The 13184-nt window shown below is 36.6% G+C and overlaps 1 protein-coding gene across 14 annotated transcripts in view; it reads right to left on the bottom strand.

Moving 5' to 3' along the window:
• The window catches only part of LOC117165626 (uncharacterized), a 97584-nt gene that overhangs the window by 51618 nt on the left and 32782 nt on the right, over positions 1-13184 (bottom strand). For all 14 annotated transcript variants that reach the window (XM_076626254.1, XM_076626253.1, XM_076626256.1 and 11 more), the window contains one exon: positions 7445-7567. In XM_076626254.1, the coding sequence (XP_076482369.1) occupies positions 7445-7567 (123 nt within the window). The remainder of the gene's footprint in view (positions 1-7444; positions 7568-13184) is intronic.

The raw sequence follows: 13184 nt of genomic DNA, 5'->3' as shown, positions 1-13184 counted from the left end.
CGGGCAGGATTGTATTGGCGAAGAGCAGAGCTAATTGAGTCGTTGAAGAGTAGAGTCGTTAGAGGTTTCGAGTTGTCGAAGAGTAGAGTCGTTAGAGGTTACGAGTCGTCGAAGAGTAGAGTCGTGAGAATTGATAGAGTTGTTAGAGAGAGAGAGTGTGTGTGTTAGATTCGTTGTGACGAGAGTGATCAAATAACTGTAAAGTTATTTGATATAGATACGAGTATTGCATTTAGTTCCGTTAAATAAATATCGTTCTCTGTTCAATTTATATCTGTATATTCAATTTAATATTAATAAATTGTAAGTAATCAAAAAAAAATTTCTATCCTTATTTTTCGATATTACATATATATATATATATATATATATATATGTATATATGTCGGAGATGAAAGGAAAGCCGAAGCCCTTCCTTGGAAATTTTGGGAACATCCTCTAGTACCTTAGCCTAGATTTTATTATAGTTGTAATTGCTTAAGATTTGTAATAAGCGCGATTGGGTTCGAGGTGACAATCGGTCGCTGAACGTAGCCACGGTCACGGGATGGATGTTTTATCTAACGGAGGTCTGGAGTGGTTGTATGTGTTTTCTGAGAAATGTGGTTGTGGCGGCATGCGGCCTCGAGAGCGGGCCGAGCCACGTGTGATGTTGCCTCGGAGGTGCCGATGCAATGGGACATACATTGTATTAGTAATCAAAACTCCAGGCAGAAACTGCCTAGCAACGGCGTTTGGAACTTTCTCGATGCTTCCAACGAGTGTGCCTAGCAACGGCGTTTGGAACCTTCTCGATGCTTCCAAACGGGTATAGAAAACAAAATGCAATCGTACAGGGAGAAAAATCTCCACGAGGCTGGCATTCTTGCGATTGCCTTGGAGAGTGATACATCGAGCATTTTCGACGATCGCATTTGCGTCTAAGTTAGTTTCGCTTAGTAAGGAGTTATCCCGGTGACCGTGGATTTGTTTGAACTCAAACATTGCTAATAGTATTATTTAATTTAATTATTCGTAGATCGTATTATTCATTAGGCTTAGTGTTTGTTAGACTTATTATTAGTTGTACTTATTATTTGTTAAGCTTAGTGATAGACCTGTATATACGTGTAAATAAAATCTCGGCTTTGTGAAACGATGGCTAGCCCACATGAAGAGTCGTCGCGCGCCCAAAATTCGAATCGTGATCCGACATATATATATGCATGTGTGCGCGTATGTTTTATATTATCGAATACTCTATAAAATAAACTACTCAAAACAATAAATAACGCAATCGAAGAATTACAAACACACAACATAAAATATATATATATGCGTATATTCATACGAACAATACTTTAAAGCAATATTAATAAGTAAATGTCTAATTGCGGTAGAGTAAGGAAAACGAGCGGCAGACAATTACTTCGATATTAAACAAAATTTAAAGACCCGTTACTATAACTTTGCTGATGACATTTATGAGCAGCCATGTTAGATTTACACGCGTCACGGCGACAGGAATATTAAGGATCAATGGAAGTCGGGCGCGAGAAATAAATCATGAAAACATATTGTTAACACTTTTCTTTAATAAAATATGTGCGCAACTACAAATGTAAAAATATATATATAATCAATTAAAAAGGAGGAAATATAGAATTAAAATACATATATTTAACAAACATAAAATAGATATCATATTTAAAATATATATATATATATATTTATCATACATAAAAACAAAAGCCGTTTAAAAGAAAAATAATAATAAGGAACTTCCGATGGTAATGCCTCCGCAAACATTGTTCGAACGTCGATCACCGAAACCTAGGGAAACAACAAGAAAGGGAAACCATCAAAATCGCAAAAACAATCATTAGCGTACCCCCAGCGAACCACCAGCCCGTGGGGGACGGCATTATAAATAAGCAAGCAACGTAGAGCAAAAAAGACTCGATAACTATCATTTAGCGATTAACATTATTATTCTGGTGAACATTATTAATTATCAATTCTCAAAGCTCAATTATCATTTATTATTCCGGTGAATATTCTTATTACGTTGCTCACTCATTAACATTATCGTTATAATACTCACCAATTATCGATCATCATTAACATCCTGGTGAATATTCTTATTACATTATTCTTTGTTCATTGTTATTGCGATCTTCGTTATTACGGTTTATAATTATTTTGTTCACTTTTGTTAATTATTTCGTTACTACGTTCGTTATTGCGCTCATCTTTAGAAATTTTGTATAGTATTTTGCGCTTCGGAGTCTATAGTTTTCCGTCAAGAAAAGAGAGCCGCGACTAAGTAAAAAGAAAATTTTATCTTGAACGCGCATTGTAATTGCGGTATTAATCTAGTCAGTAAATTGTTCTGTCCGTATCGAAATAGAAAAATAAAGTAAACGTTGATAGTAAACTATATTCGAGTTCAAGTAATAAACCCAGTAAAACCTTCGACGACCAACGGAGCAGCTGAGGTAAATGGCGCCAGACAGCGCCTACTCCTCAAGGTAAGAAAATTAATTTTGAGAATTTCCTTCTTCTCTGATAATTTCGTTGCCCTCGAGAATCGAATTAGAACTTCGTATCATCGGTCTCGTTTTATTTTCGCGAACGGTTTCGAAGATAGAATCATCGTTTAACCTTTAAATAAAAAGGAGTTGTCCGCTGTGTCGGCTTGTGCGAACGGTGTTTTCAGCTACTGAACCACCCACTGATCTTCGCATTCCTCCTCCCATTGTTGGCAGAATATTGCCCGTCTTTGGGCAAGGCTTGCGAAATCACACAAATCCCGCACAGAGAGGACTATTAAATACATCGTCGGGGTCAATCGAAAATTAAGAGAGATACCGGCATTGCTAATAACCGATATTCTTGCCACCGTCGCATGCGATTGTAAGAGAGTAATAGGAGAACAATTTCCCTTCGGAAATTTAATCAAAGGATCGTTCGCTGTGTTGGCTTGTGCAAACGGTGTTTTCGATTATCAAAACACCCGTCGATCTTCGCATTCCTCCTCCCACTGTTGGTAAAATACTACCCGTCTTTGGGCAAGGCTTGCGAAATCACACGAGTCCCACACAGAGAGGATCGTTAGAATCATCCTCGATTATTAAACTCGAAAGGCAAGAAGATCGTGGTAACAAAATCCATCGTAGGAAATGAATTGAGTTTCGGTTCTAACGGCAACCTGTTACAGTGAAACTAAAAGAGAAGAAGAAGTCGAACGTAAAAATAAATTATATATATATATATATATATATATATATATATATATATATATAAACGACGAAAAATCTCACATTCCTATCCGATCCAGCAACGCTAAAAATACATATATCCGGTTAATGAAATATATATATATAGGTAATAATCTAGGCGATTACACATTCAAATAAAATCCGTTCAACGACTACAAATAATTATTAATCCCAGCTTAAATCCTCTCCCGTGCCAGTATTCCTGCACATCGCAGGTTAGCCGAAAAGTGAAATTCGTTTACCAGTTGCATTAAGCATCAGTTAACGCTACCTATTAAACGGAAATTAATAGAAATAAAATATTTTGAAATAGTCCTTAGACTATTTCTGGTGGCAGCAACTACCGTATTTAATTAGAAATCTAAACTAGTATTACATACACAATAATATCATTTCAAATTATTTTCCTTCAGACTAAATTCAAACTCAACAACAAAAAAAAATTTTTCAGTAAACTCTAAATTTAAAATTTGATCGATGTCGATAAACTAATACGTAACATTTAATATATATATAGTAAATATTTTGGTGGCAGCGGTGGGATACGCTTCACGGAGGATTAAAGTTGGTTTAAACGGTTCGATACGCTCCACAGAGGACTAAGGTTGTCACGTTTGTCAATAAGATGTATATTTGAGAAACAATGGCGACTAAATTAAAATCGTTGGACAAAGACATGATCTTGGTGTTATCGGAAAAACTTAAAGCATGGGATGCGAATTTTCGCGACATGAGTACAACAATGAATAAATTACAAGACGATGTGCGTTCACTGAAAATAAAAAAGGAAATCAAGACACCCGTATCATCGCCGATAATTTCGCAAGCGACAATACCGATAGAAGTTAATCCCCAATCAATTAAGTTAAAAGATGCAATAGAGACAGTACCAGTGTTCGACGGACATCGACCCTCGGTATTTCGATTTTTAAGAGCATGCGAGCGCGCACGAAACATGGTTCCTAGGCATCAAGAATCTCAGTTAGTAAAATTATTAACAAATAAGCTTCGCGGGCACGCGTTCCTCGCCATAGAAGACACAGAAATAATAAGTTTAAACGATTTCGGGAATAAATTAAAAGATATGTTCGATCCGGGAAAAACGGTTAACGAATATAAAGGGGAATTAGCTACAATATTTCAACGACCGGGAGAAGATATTTTGGACTACATAGAGCGCGTCAAAGATCTCAGACTGGCAATAATGAACGGGGAAAGGTACGAGTACGGCACCGTATTTCAAGATAGGATAGATCGAGACACGAGGGAAGCTTTCGTTAAGGGGCTCCCAAACGAGGTGTATTTACGAGTAAAAATAGCAGGATACCAATCCTTGGACGATGCGTACCGCCAAGCCGTGAAAACAACGCGAGAATTAAAACAAGCGAACGATAGATTTCGATACCAACATCCGACACCTTCGAATAATTATAACCGAAACAACCGCCAGGACTGGAGATTTGTACCGCCGTCGCGGAAACACCTAAACAACCCGGGAATAGAAGAAAATGTCAGGAGAGAAACAAGAGCAATAACTTGGGAAGAAAAACGCACAAATAAATACCTCGATAGAGATCTAAATCAAAGGAGAGATGCTGATCATTTCAACCAACCAACTTTTCAATGCAAACACCACTCCGTTGCTGTGATAAGGGATAATTTCACGTTAAATAATAAGAGGACGCACGGTGCCATAGATAGGATCATGGGTGAGAAATTTTCTGAGTTGCCAAACAAGATAAATAATATTAGTGCCAAAGAACCTTCAGACGAAGCAGAAACTAGGAAATTGAACGACGAGACGACAGGCAACGCTTATCCACTGCCTAATATCACAGAGATATTGGACCCGCTGGGAAGTGCGAATTGCCTCTCCACGTTCGACTTGGCAAAGATACAAAAGCAAGACTCCACGAATTTCGTGAATGTCTCAACCATAATAGGAAAAGAGATAGCGAGTGTATCTCACTCAAAAACTTCTATAAAACCATCAGAGGGAAACTTTATCGAACTCAAAGCCAAATCATTAAATTGCAAAGAAGATCACACTATAGAAAATAAAAATATAGCTATCCCTAAATCCAAAACAGAATCTATAAGCAAAAAGGTTTGTAATAAAAATTCAAAGAATAATTCCAAATCTACCAAAAATATTCCTAAACGTTCCATACAAATAAATAATAATTTAATTATAATAAGCACTTCCAGTAAAACTATTCATCCTGAAAAGGTAGAGAAAAATAAAGGTGCTGTGAATAAAGTAAATGAAGAAGAAAAAAGGGTAACTAAGGAAAAGGATTCTAAACATTTTCAAGCTGAAGAAACGCAAGTTCAACGAGCTCAAAGAAATCAGAAGGGAGAAAACAGGGAATCACCAGTCGAAGATATATATAAAAACTTGAATAAATACGCTAGCCATTGGATTATAATTGGATTAAAAATACTTTATTGGTTACTACATCTAATATTTGACGTAGGTAACATAGTAAGTAGTGCTGATCTTATGATTCCCCCAGGAAAATATGGATGGTATCACACTATACTATATACAAAATATTTTTGGGTTAATATGGCTGCGGCACTCTCAAAAATTTGTATCTTAAATGCTATTAGCAAGCAATTGGATAATTGGATCGATGTCAGTAAACCTGCGTCTTGGCGCAAAATAAAAACTAAAATGAAGGAAAGGAACGAAACTCTCCCCGCACAAATTAGTTTTAGACACCTAGCCAGAGAACCTATTGGTGAAGTAACAATCGAAGAGAACATGGAACCAACATACGCAGAATATCTCGAAGATCTGTTCAATAAAATTAACACTGTACAACGAATGGCAAGAGAAAAATTGATAAAATCCAAACTAAGATCAAAAGAATATTACGACCGACGAATCAGCCCCCAAGATTTTAAAATAGGAGATTCGATATATCTACTAAAAGAACCTAGTAAGGAAAATTCTCCGATCAATATATTAGACGACACAAAGTGCTAGAAATCTTGCAGAACAAAACGTCAAGATTGAAGTAAAAGGGATTCCGCGAACAGTGCACTTAAACAAGTTGAAACTGGCGCATAATCGAAATAAGCAATGAATAAAGCGATTTCATTGGACAACGTAGTGCGGTAGTATATGTTATAGTGCTGTTCGTCGAATAACGCAGATACCGAACACCTAAAAGGAAAAAGGAAAATTATTATACGTGTTTCAATTACTGCTCAAATATAAAACGTGTTAACTCAATGAACAATTAACTAGCGAAAGTGGGAGTTACCTTGTGAACAAGTGATCAGCACACAAGAAAGTGTACGTGCAGGTATAAGTTATGGATTGTTGTTCGTGGAACGCAATGTATGACAGCTACCTGAAATAAGTGAATAAATTAGTTTCAATTGTCTCAGTGCAAAATACAAGGTTACTAAATGTTATAACTATATTATGGATAAATCAAAAGGGGGTGTGACACCGTTCATCGAACAATACAGATAGCGAAAACCTAAAAAGAAAAAGGAAAGTTATTATGTGTACTCCAATTATTGTTTAAATATACAACGTGTCGATTCAGTAAATAATTAAAAGAGGGAAAGTGAAAGTTACCTTGTAAACAAGTAATCACCATAAAAGAAGGTCTACGTGCAAAATAGGTTATGGCTCCCTACTAGCGGAACACCATGCACCAGCTGGAAATAAACGAACGAATTAACTTCAATAGCCTTAATGCAAAGAGCAGCATTGCTAAATGTTACCACGGTGCTGTGGAGGCTTGACATTGTTCGTCGAATGACACAGACAGCGGAAACTTGGAAAAGGAAAAGAAGTCTATTACGAATGCTCCAATTACTGTTTGCAAGTAAAACGTGCTAGTTCAACAACAACGAAAGCGCAACTCACCTCGCAAACAATCAATCACCGCACAAGGAAGTGTACATGCATGAATTTCGCAGATTAACAAGAAGGAATAAAATAGCTGATGAAGATAGAAAGTGGTTAGAAAATAATTAAGATAGATTAATTGAGAGTTAGTAATAAATATAACCGGAGTAAAAGGATATTTTATTATGTATTAATCTACGTAGTATTGTTATATTATTACATCTAACATGTAGAAGTGGATTTTGTAATGCACAATAGCGGTCGCACACACAATGCACTATACACATATTAAATTAAATGAATTAAACAGTACCTTTATAGCCACAGATATAAGACGATTGAAGGCAACCGTAGTAAGTATCCAAGGCATATCGAAGAATTGGACGACGTTGTGGGAATGATCCAGGTAAGTGACGCAGCATCAAATAAGTAGAATCTAAAGAATTACAGACAATGTTAATCTAACAAATAAATTTTAATCACTAATAAGGAACTGTTCCATTACATAAAATAATAACAAATAGCAAGTACATGCAATAATAAATTAATAGGGAAAATAAGGAAAGGTCAATAAACACATAAATGGGTTAGAAATTAACCAAGATGGACTAACTGAATATTGGCGACAAGACATGATTGAACTCAGTGCAAAGGAATAAAGTTATGCCACACGAAATAACTGGTAACACAATACACAAAACAATATTACAGAACACTACCAAATAAAATTATAGTGATTAACAATTAATTAGTTATTTCAACAACACGTCACTGTTGACATTAAACCAACGCCATAACAAAGAGACAAGCGAGCGACCATGTTGAAAAATTTGTCGCGCGCACATACAAATAACAGCCAATGCAATATAATACGGCATCATAATAGCAATGTTAGGTACTAATAAAAAAAAAAAAAAAAAAAAAAACACACACAAGAAAAGGGGAGAGAGTTAAGGAATAAATAACAACTAACATAATTATAACATATTATATATATTATATTATATACAAAGATACAGTATTCATACAAGGGAACAGATCCAAAAGAAAATTATATAAATGATATTATATATATATTAACTATTTTTATATGTGTGTACAGAACTGATGGCGAACTCATCAACCATTCTCTGAACGACTGACGGAAGAACACGAATAGCAATCCGCACAGAGGAACTGTAAAGTATTGGTACGCTACCCACGAAACCAAGTACTGATGCTATCCACCTGTAAACAAACAACATTTATAACTATGCATATAATTTTCACTTATGTTCACCAATATATATATACACGCATGTTGTAAAATAGGCGATATTTATGACATTCACTTCCATTGATAATGCAAGTGACTCATAAAATTGAGTCGTCGTATTTACCATTGCACGCACATATATATATATATATATACTCGAAGACAAGGTACACTTGTAATATTTATTCCTATCGATAATATATATTTATATATTTATAACAATAAAACAAATCTCATTCATACTACTTACCAGTACGTATGCATATATCTATATAATTATAACTCAAGTAGAATTCATGATATTTATTTTTACCGATAACATGTACATAAAACCTAAAATAAAACAAGGTTTTAACAATAAAAAAAAAATAAATAAAAAAAATAATAATACATATAAATATAAAAATTTTCTTTCTATATATATACATATATTAATGATGATAAAAGGTTATTCTTATTTCTGATAAACTCGAAAGCGAAACGACAAACGACAACATTATACCATGATACACCACACAGAAGAAACTAATAGAGAACGCTTTAAGCTTGGCAAACTTACCGCCCGATGAATTCGCATACACCACAACCAAAAACACATGGCTTTGATCGTAGGAGAAGCGGTCCATATAGTCAAATGCATTCCAGTACAAGTAAAGGAACTCCACCCGGACGTGCGCCAAACGTGGCGATACTCAGCACCATCGTCATTGGCCACGAGCAGAATATATACCCAAAAGACTTCGATGCACTACTGGACCACGTCATGTTCCCGGCAGAAAATTCTGCAGTCTTGAACACATTGGCCAGAGGAGCAACAGGAAAAACAATCGTCCCTGGAACAGTAAACATCCTGGGAATGATGGACAAAAACACATTAACGACAATAGCGAAAATTGCCGTATCAGGTTTATGGACAGGTTTTATGGAATTTGGAACTGTCAGTGCAGCAATATTTGGAATACTCACAATATTTAAATTAATTAAGACAATAATAGATATAGCCGCACACGGATACCAGCTACGTGAAACTTACGGATGTGGAGCAATATACGGCCCAGTCACCCATCCGCTACTATACCTCAAAAGAAGACGAGATATCGATGATGAAACAGCACAACCTCAAGGGATATCGATAGCACCGGTAGTCATTCAAGTACCGACACCTGCGTTCGCCTTGAGCAAACTCAGAGATACCATCAGTCAAATTTCCTATGGAAATTTGAACTCCAGGGGCGGGGGTGTCACGTCCCGCGCTCTGCACGCGCCGTAACAAGAACAAGAAACCATTCTATACAAAACACGCGAGTAAGGATTTGGATGCACAAACGAACACGCGGCATCACGAAACGAAAGGAAGGATTAACAAACGAGGGCGATTAACAGATCCAACCAATAAATAAAATACATAATACAAACAATTCTAAATAAAACAGGAAATAAGAATAACTACTAATAGTTTAACGAATACATAAAACATACAATATCGTATTATTATTAGAAAATGAAGGTTACGTTGTCAGAAATATATATATGTGTGCGAATTCTATCAAACCGATAATCTAAGATACATACTTAAAACTAGCCTACATTCCGGTAAAGGATAAATAAATAATCGACATTTCATTTCGTATGAATACTACACCGCCAAGAAAATATGCATATGGATACGTATATATATATATGCATGTGTGCGCGTATGCTTTATATTATCGAATACTCTATAAAATAAACTACTCAAAATAATAAATAACGCAATCGAAGAATTACAAACACACAACATAAAATGTATATATATGCGTATATTCACACGAACAATACTTTAAAGCAATATTAATAAGTAAATGTCTAATTGCGGTAGAGTAAGGAAAACGAGCGGCAGACAATTACTTCGATATTAAACAAAATTTAAAGACCCGTTACTATAACTTTGCTGATGACATTTATGAGCAGCCATGTTAGATTTACACGCGTCACGGCGACAGGAATATTAAGGATCAATGGAAGTCGGGCGCGAGAAATAAATCATGAAAACATATTGTTAACACTTTTCTTTAATAAAATATGTGCGCAACTACAAATGTAAAAATATATATATATATATAATCAATTAAAAAGGAGGAAATATAGAATTAAAATACATATATTTAACAAACATAAAATAGATATCATATTTAAAATATATATATGTCGGAGCGGACATTAGAATTAGGGTTAGGGGCGTGAAACGAATCTTCGTTTGGGTTACACGTTGTCGTTATGCAATAGAGAAGACATTGACTAGTGCAAATACGATTATTATAGAGCCGGACAAGTAACCGTGGTAGTTAGGCACTCGAGAAACTAATGACAATGATCCTAGGTTCAATAACGAATCCGCGGTCGACGGGATGATAGATGAACGTACTCACAAAATCTAAGTCGGATGCGTGATATTCACTGGTCGTAAAGGGTTACTCCTTTCATCAGTGAGATCGCGAACGAGAATGCCTTTCCCGTCCCGATGATGCTACAGAGGAAAACTATAATGGGGTGTGTCTAAGGATACGAGATCATCGGATTCGTCGAGAAAAGCCTTCGTTCAGAAAGTAAGGGAAATTGGCGTTGCTGCTAATTGGTCAATCTCCATATCGGTGGTTAGAAAAAGATGCTAGCCGCCTTCGAGGGAAAGTTGCTAGTGGGAGACGCCGCTCGTTGAAAAATATGTCTCCCCTATCTTCCCGTAGTTGGGACAAAGACTGTTTGTCTGTTTGAAGGACTTTAGTTAACTAAACCTTAAGATTTATAACGGGCCCTCGGGCTAGCCGAACATGTACTGCGGAGACGCATCGACATCTGGCAATCATCTTACTCGAAGAATAGGGTCTGCGTGTGGCGAGGCACGGGACAGAAACCGTTGGAATGTTTACTGTCGCGTGTCGCCACGAATATTTCCTTTAAGGAGAGCTATAGGATTACTCCATACCTTTGCTAGGCAAAGCGTTCGTCCCGTGACCGCGGCTGCGTTCGGCGACTGACTGTCGCCTCGAGCCCAAGCTCATTATCACAACTCTCGAACAATTACAATCGGATTGAATAACTACAATTGTTCAATTACAGACTCCGGTGTTCTTTCATCTCCGACATATATGTGTGCGCATTCTATCAAATAAATAATCTAAGATACATACTTAAAACTAGCCTACATTCCGGTAAAGAATTATAAAATAAGAACTACATTACGAAACATGCATGTCTGTAATATCGTGATATAATATATTTACAAGGAATGGATGATACAGATGTTAATCGGACAGAAAAAGACGATTGTTGTTCAACCTGAACTATTCACGCCAAACGTACAGAAAACAGCACAACTAAATAATTAGATAACGACTCGACTTTCACAAAATGCAATCAACACTCTCTCGGCAACGCCACTCGCAAACTCTGTTTCTCGACTCGCACTCTGCTCCTCGACTGACTCTCTGGCCGTTGTCGCATTCTGTTGTCTTTTTTTTAGGCACATGTGTTCTGCAGACGCTCGTAGCCAGGGTCACGTAGGTCTTTTCTACGAAACTATGCACTTGAAAAGACCGATGACACATTGATGGACTCGACGGCGCCTCGGCTCTCGCGACATTGTTCATGGTTCGCCCGATATCTCTTAGGCTTTTCGTCCACGATACTACATGTCTATATATAAATATATAAATTATATTCTAAACTAAACTACTATTAATGTATGCGCATTCTACATTATTGATTCAAATCGATAATCTAAGATACATACTTAAAACTAGCCTACATTCCGGTAAAGGATTATAAAATAAGAACTACATTACGAAACATGCATGTCTCTATATAAACATATAAATAATCTATTTTCTAAACTAAAACTACTACTAATAATCTACAAAAGAAATAGTAACAGCGACGCGAGAAAGGATAAGCAGTGTCAAAACAGAGGTACGGTTTCATATTTCAAGGAATCGAGAGGCCAAAGTATGTGAGCCGAAAAGTGTGTGTGTGTGAGAGGACGAGAGCAAGAGCGAGCACGACCGGGCAGGATTGTATTGGCGAAGAGCAGAGCTAATTGAGTCGTTGAAGAGTAGAGTCGTTAGAGGTTTCGAGTTGTCGAAGAGTAGAGTCGTTAGAGGTTACGAGTCGTCGAAGAGTAGAGTCGTGAGAATTGATAGAGTTGTTAGAGAGAGAGAGTGTGTGTGTTAGATTCGTTGTGACGAGAGTGATCAAATAACTGTAAAGTTATTTGATATAGATACGAGTATTGCATTTAGTTCCGTTAAATAAATATCGTTCTCTGTTCAATTTATATCTGTATATTCAATTTAATATTAATAAATTGTAAGTAATCAAAAAAAAATTTCTATCCTTATTTTTCGATATTACATATATATATATATATATATATGTATATATGTCGGAGATGAAAGGAAAGCCGAAGCCCTTCCTTGGAAATTTTGGGAACATCCTCTAGTACCTTAGCCTAGATTTTATTATAGTTGTAATTGCTTAAGATTTGTAATAAGCGCGATTGGGTTCGAGGTGACAATCGGTCGCTGAACGTAGCCACGGTCACGGGATGGATGTTTTATCTAACGGAGGTCTGGAGTGGTTGTATGTGTTTTCTGAGAAATGTGGTTGTGGCGGCATGCGGCCTCGAGAGCGGGCCGAGCCACGTGTGATGTTGCCTCGGAGGTGCCGATGCAATGGGACATACATTGTATTAGTAATCAAAACTCCAGGCAGAAACTGCCTAGCAACGGCGTTTGGAACTTTCTCGATGCTTCCAACGAGTGTG

This window comes from Bombus vancouverensis, chromosome 18, assembly GCF_051014615.1.
Source record: "Bombus vancouverensis nearcticus chromosome 18, iyBomVanc1_principal, whole genome shotgun sequence".
Classification (NCBI taxonomy): Eukaryota; Metazoa; Arthropoda; class Insecta; order Hymenoptera; family Apidae; genus Bombus; species Bombus vancouverensis.
The sequence above is the reverse complement of the archived record's forward strand: the minus strand, read 5'-3'. Positions and strand labels throughout refer to the sequence as shown.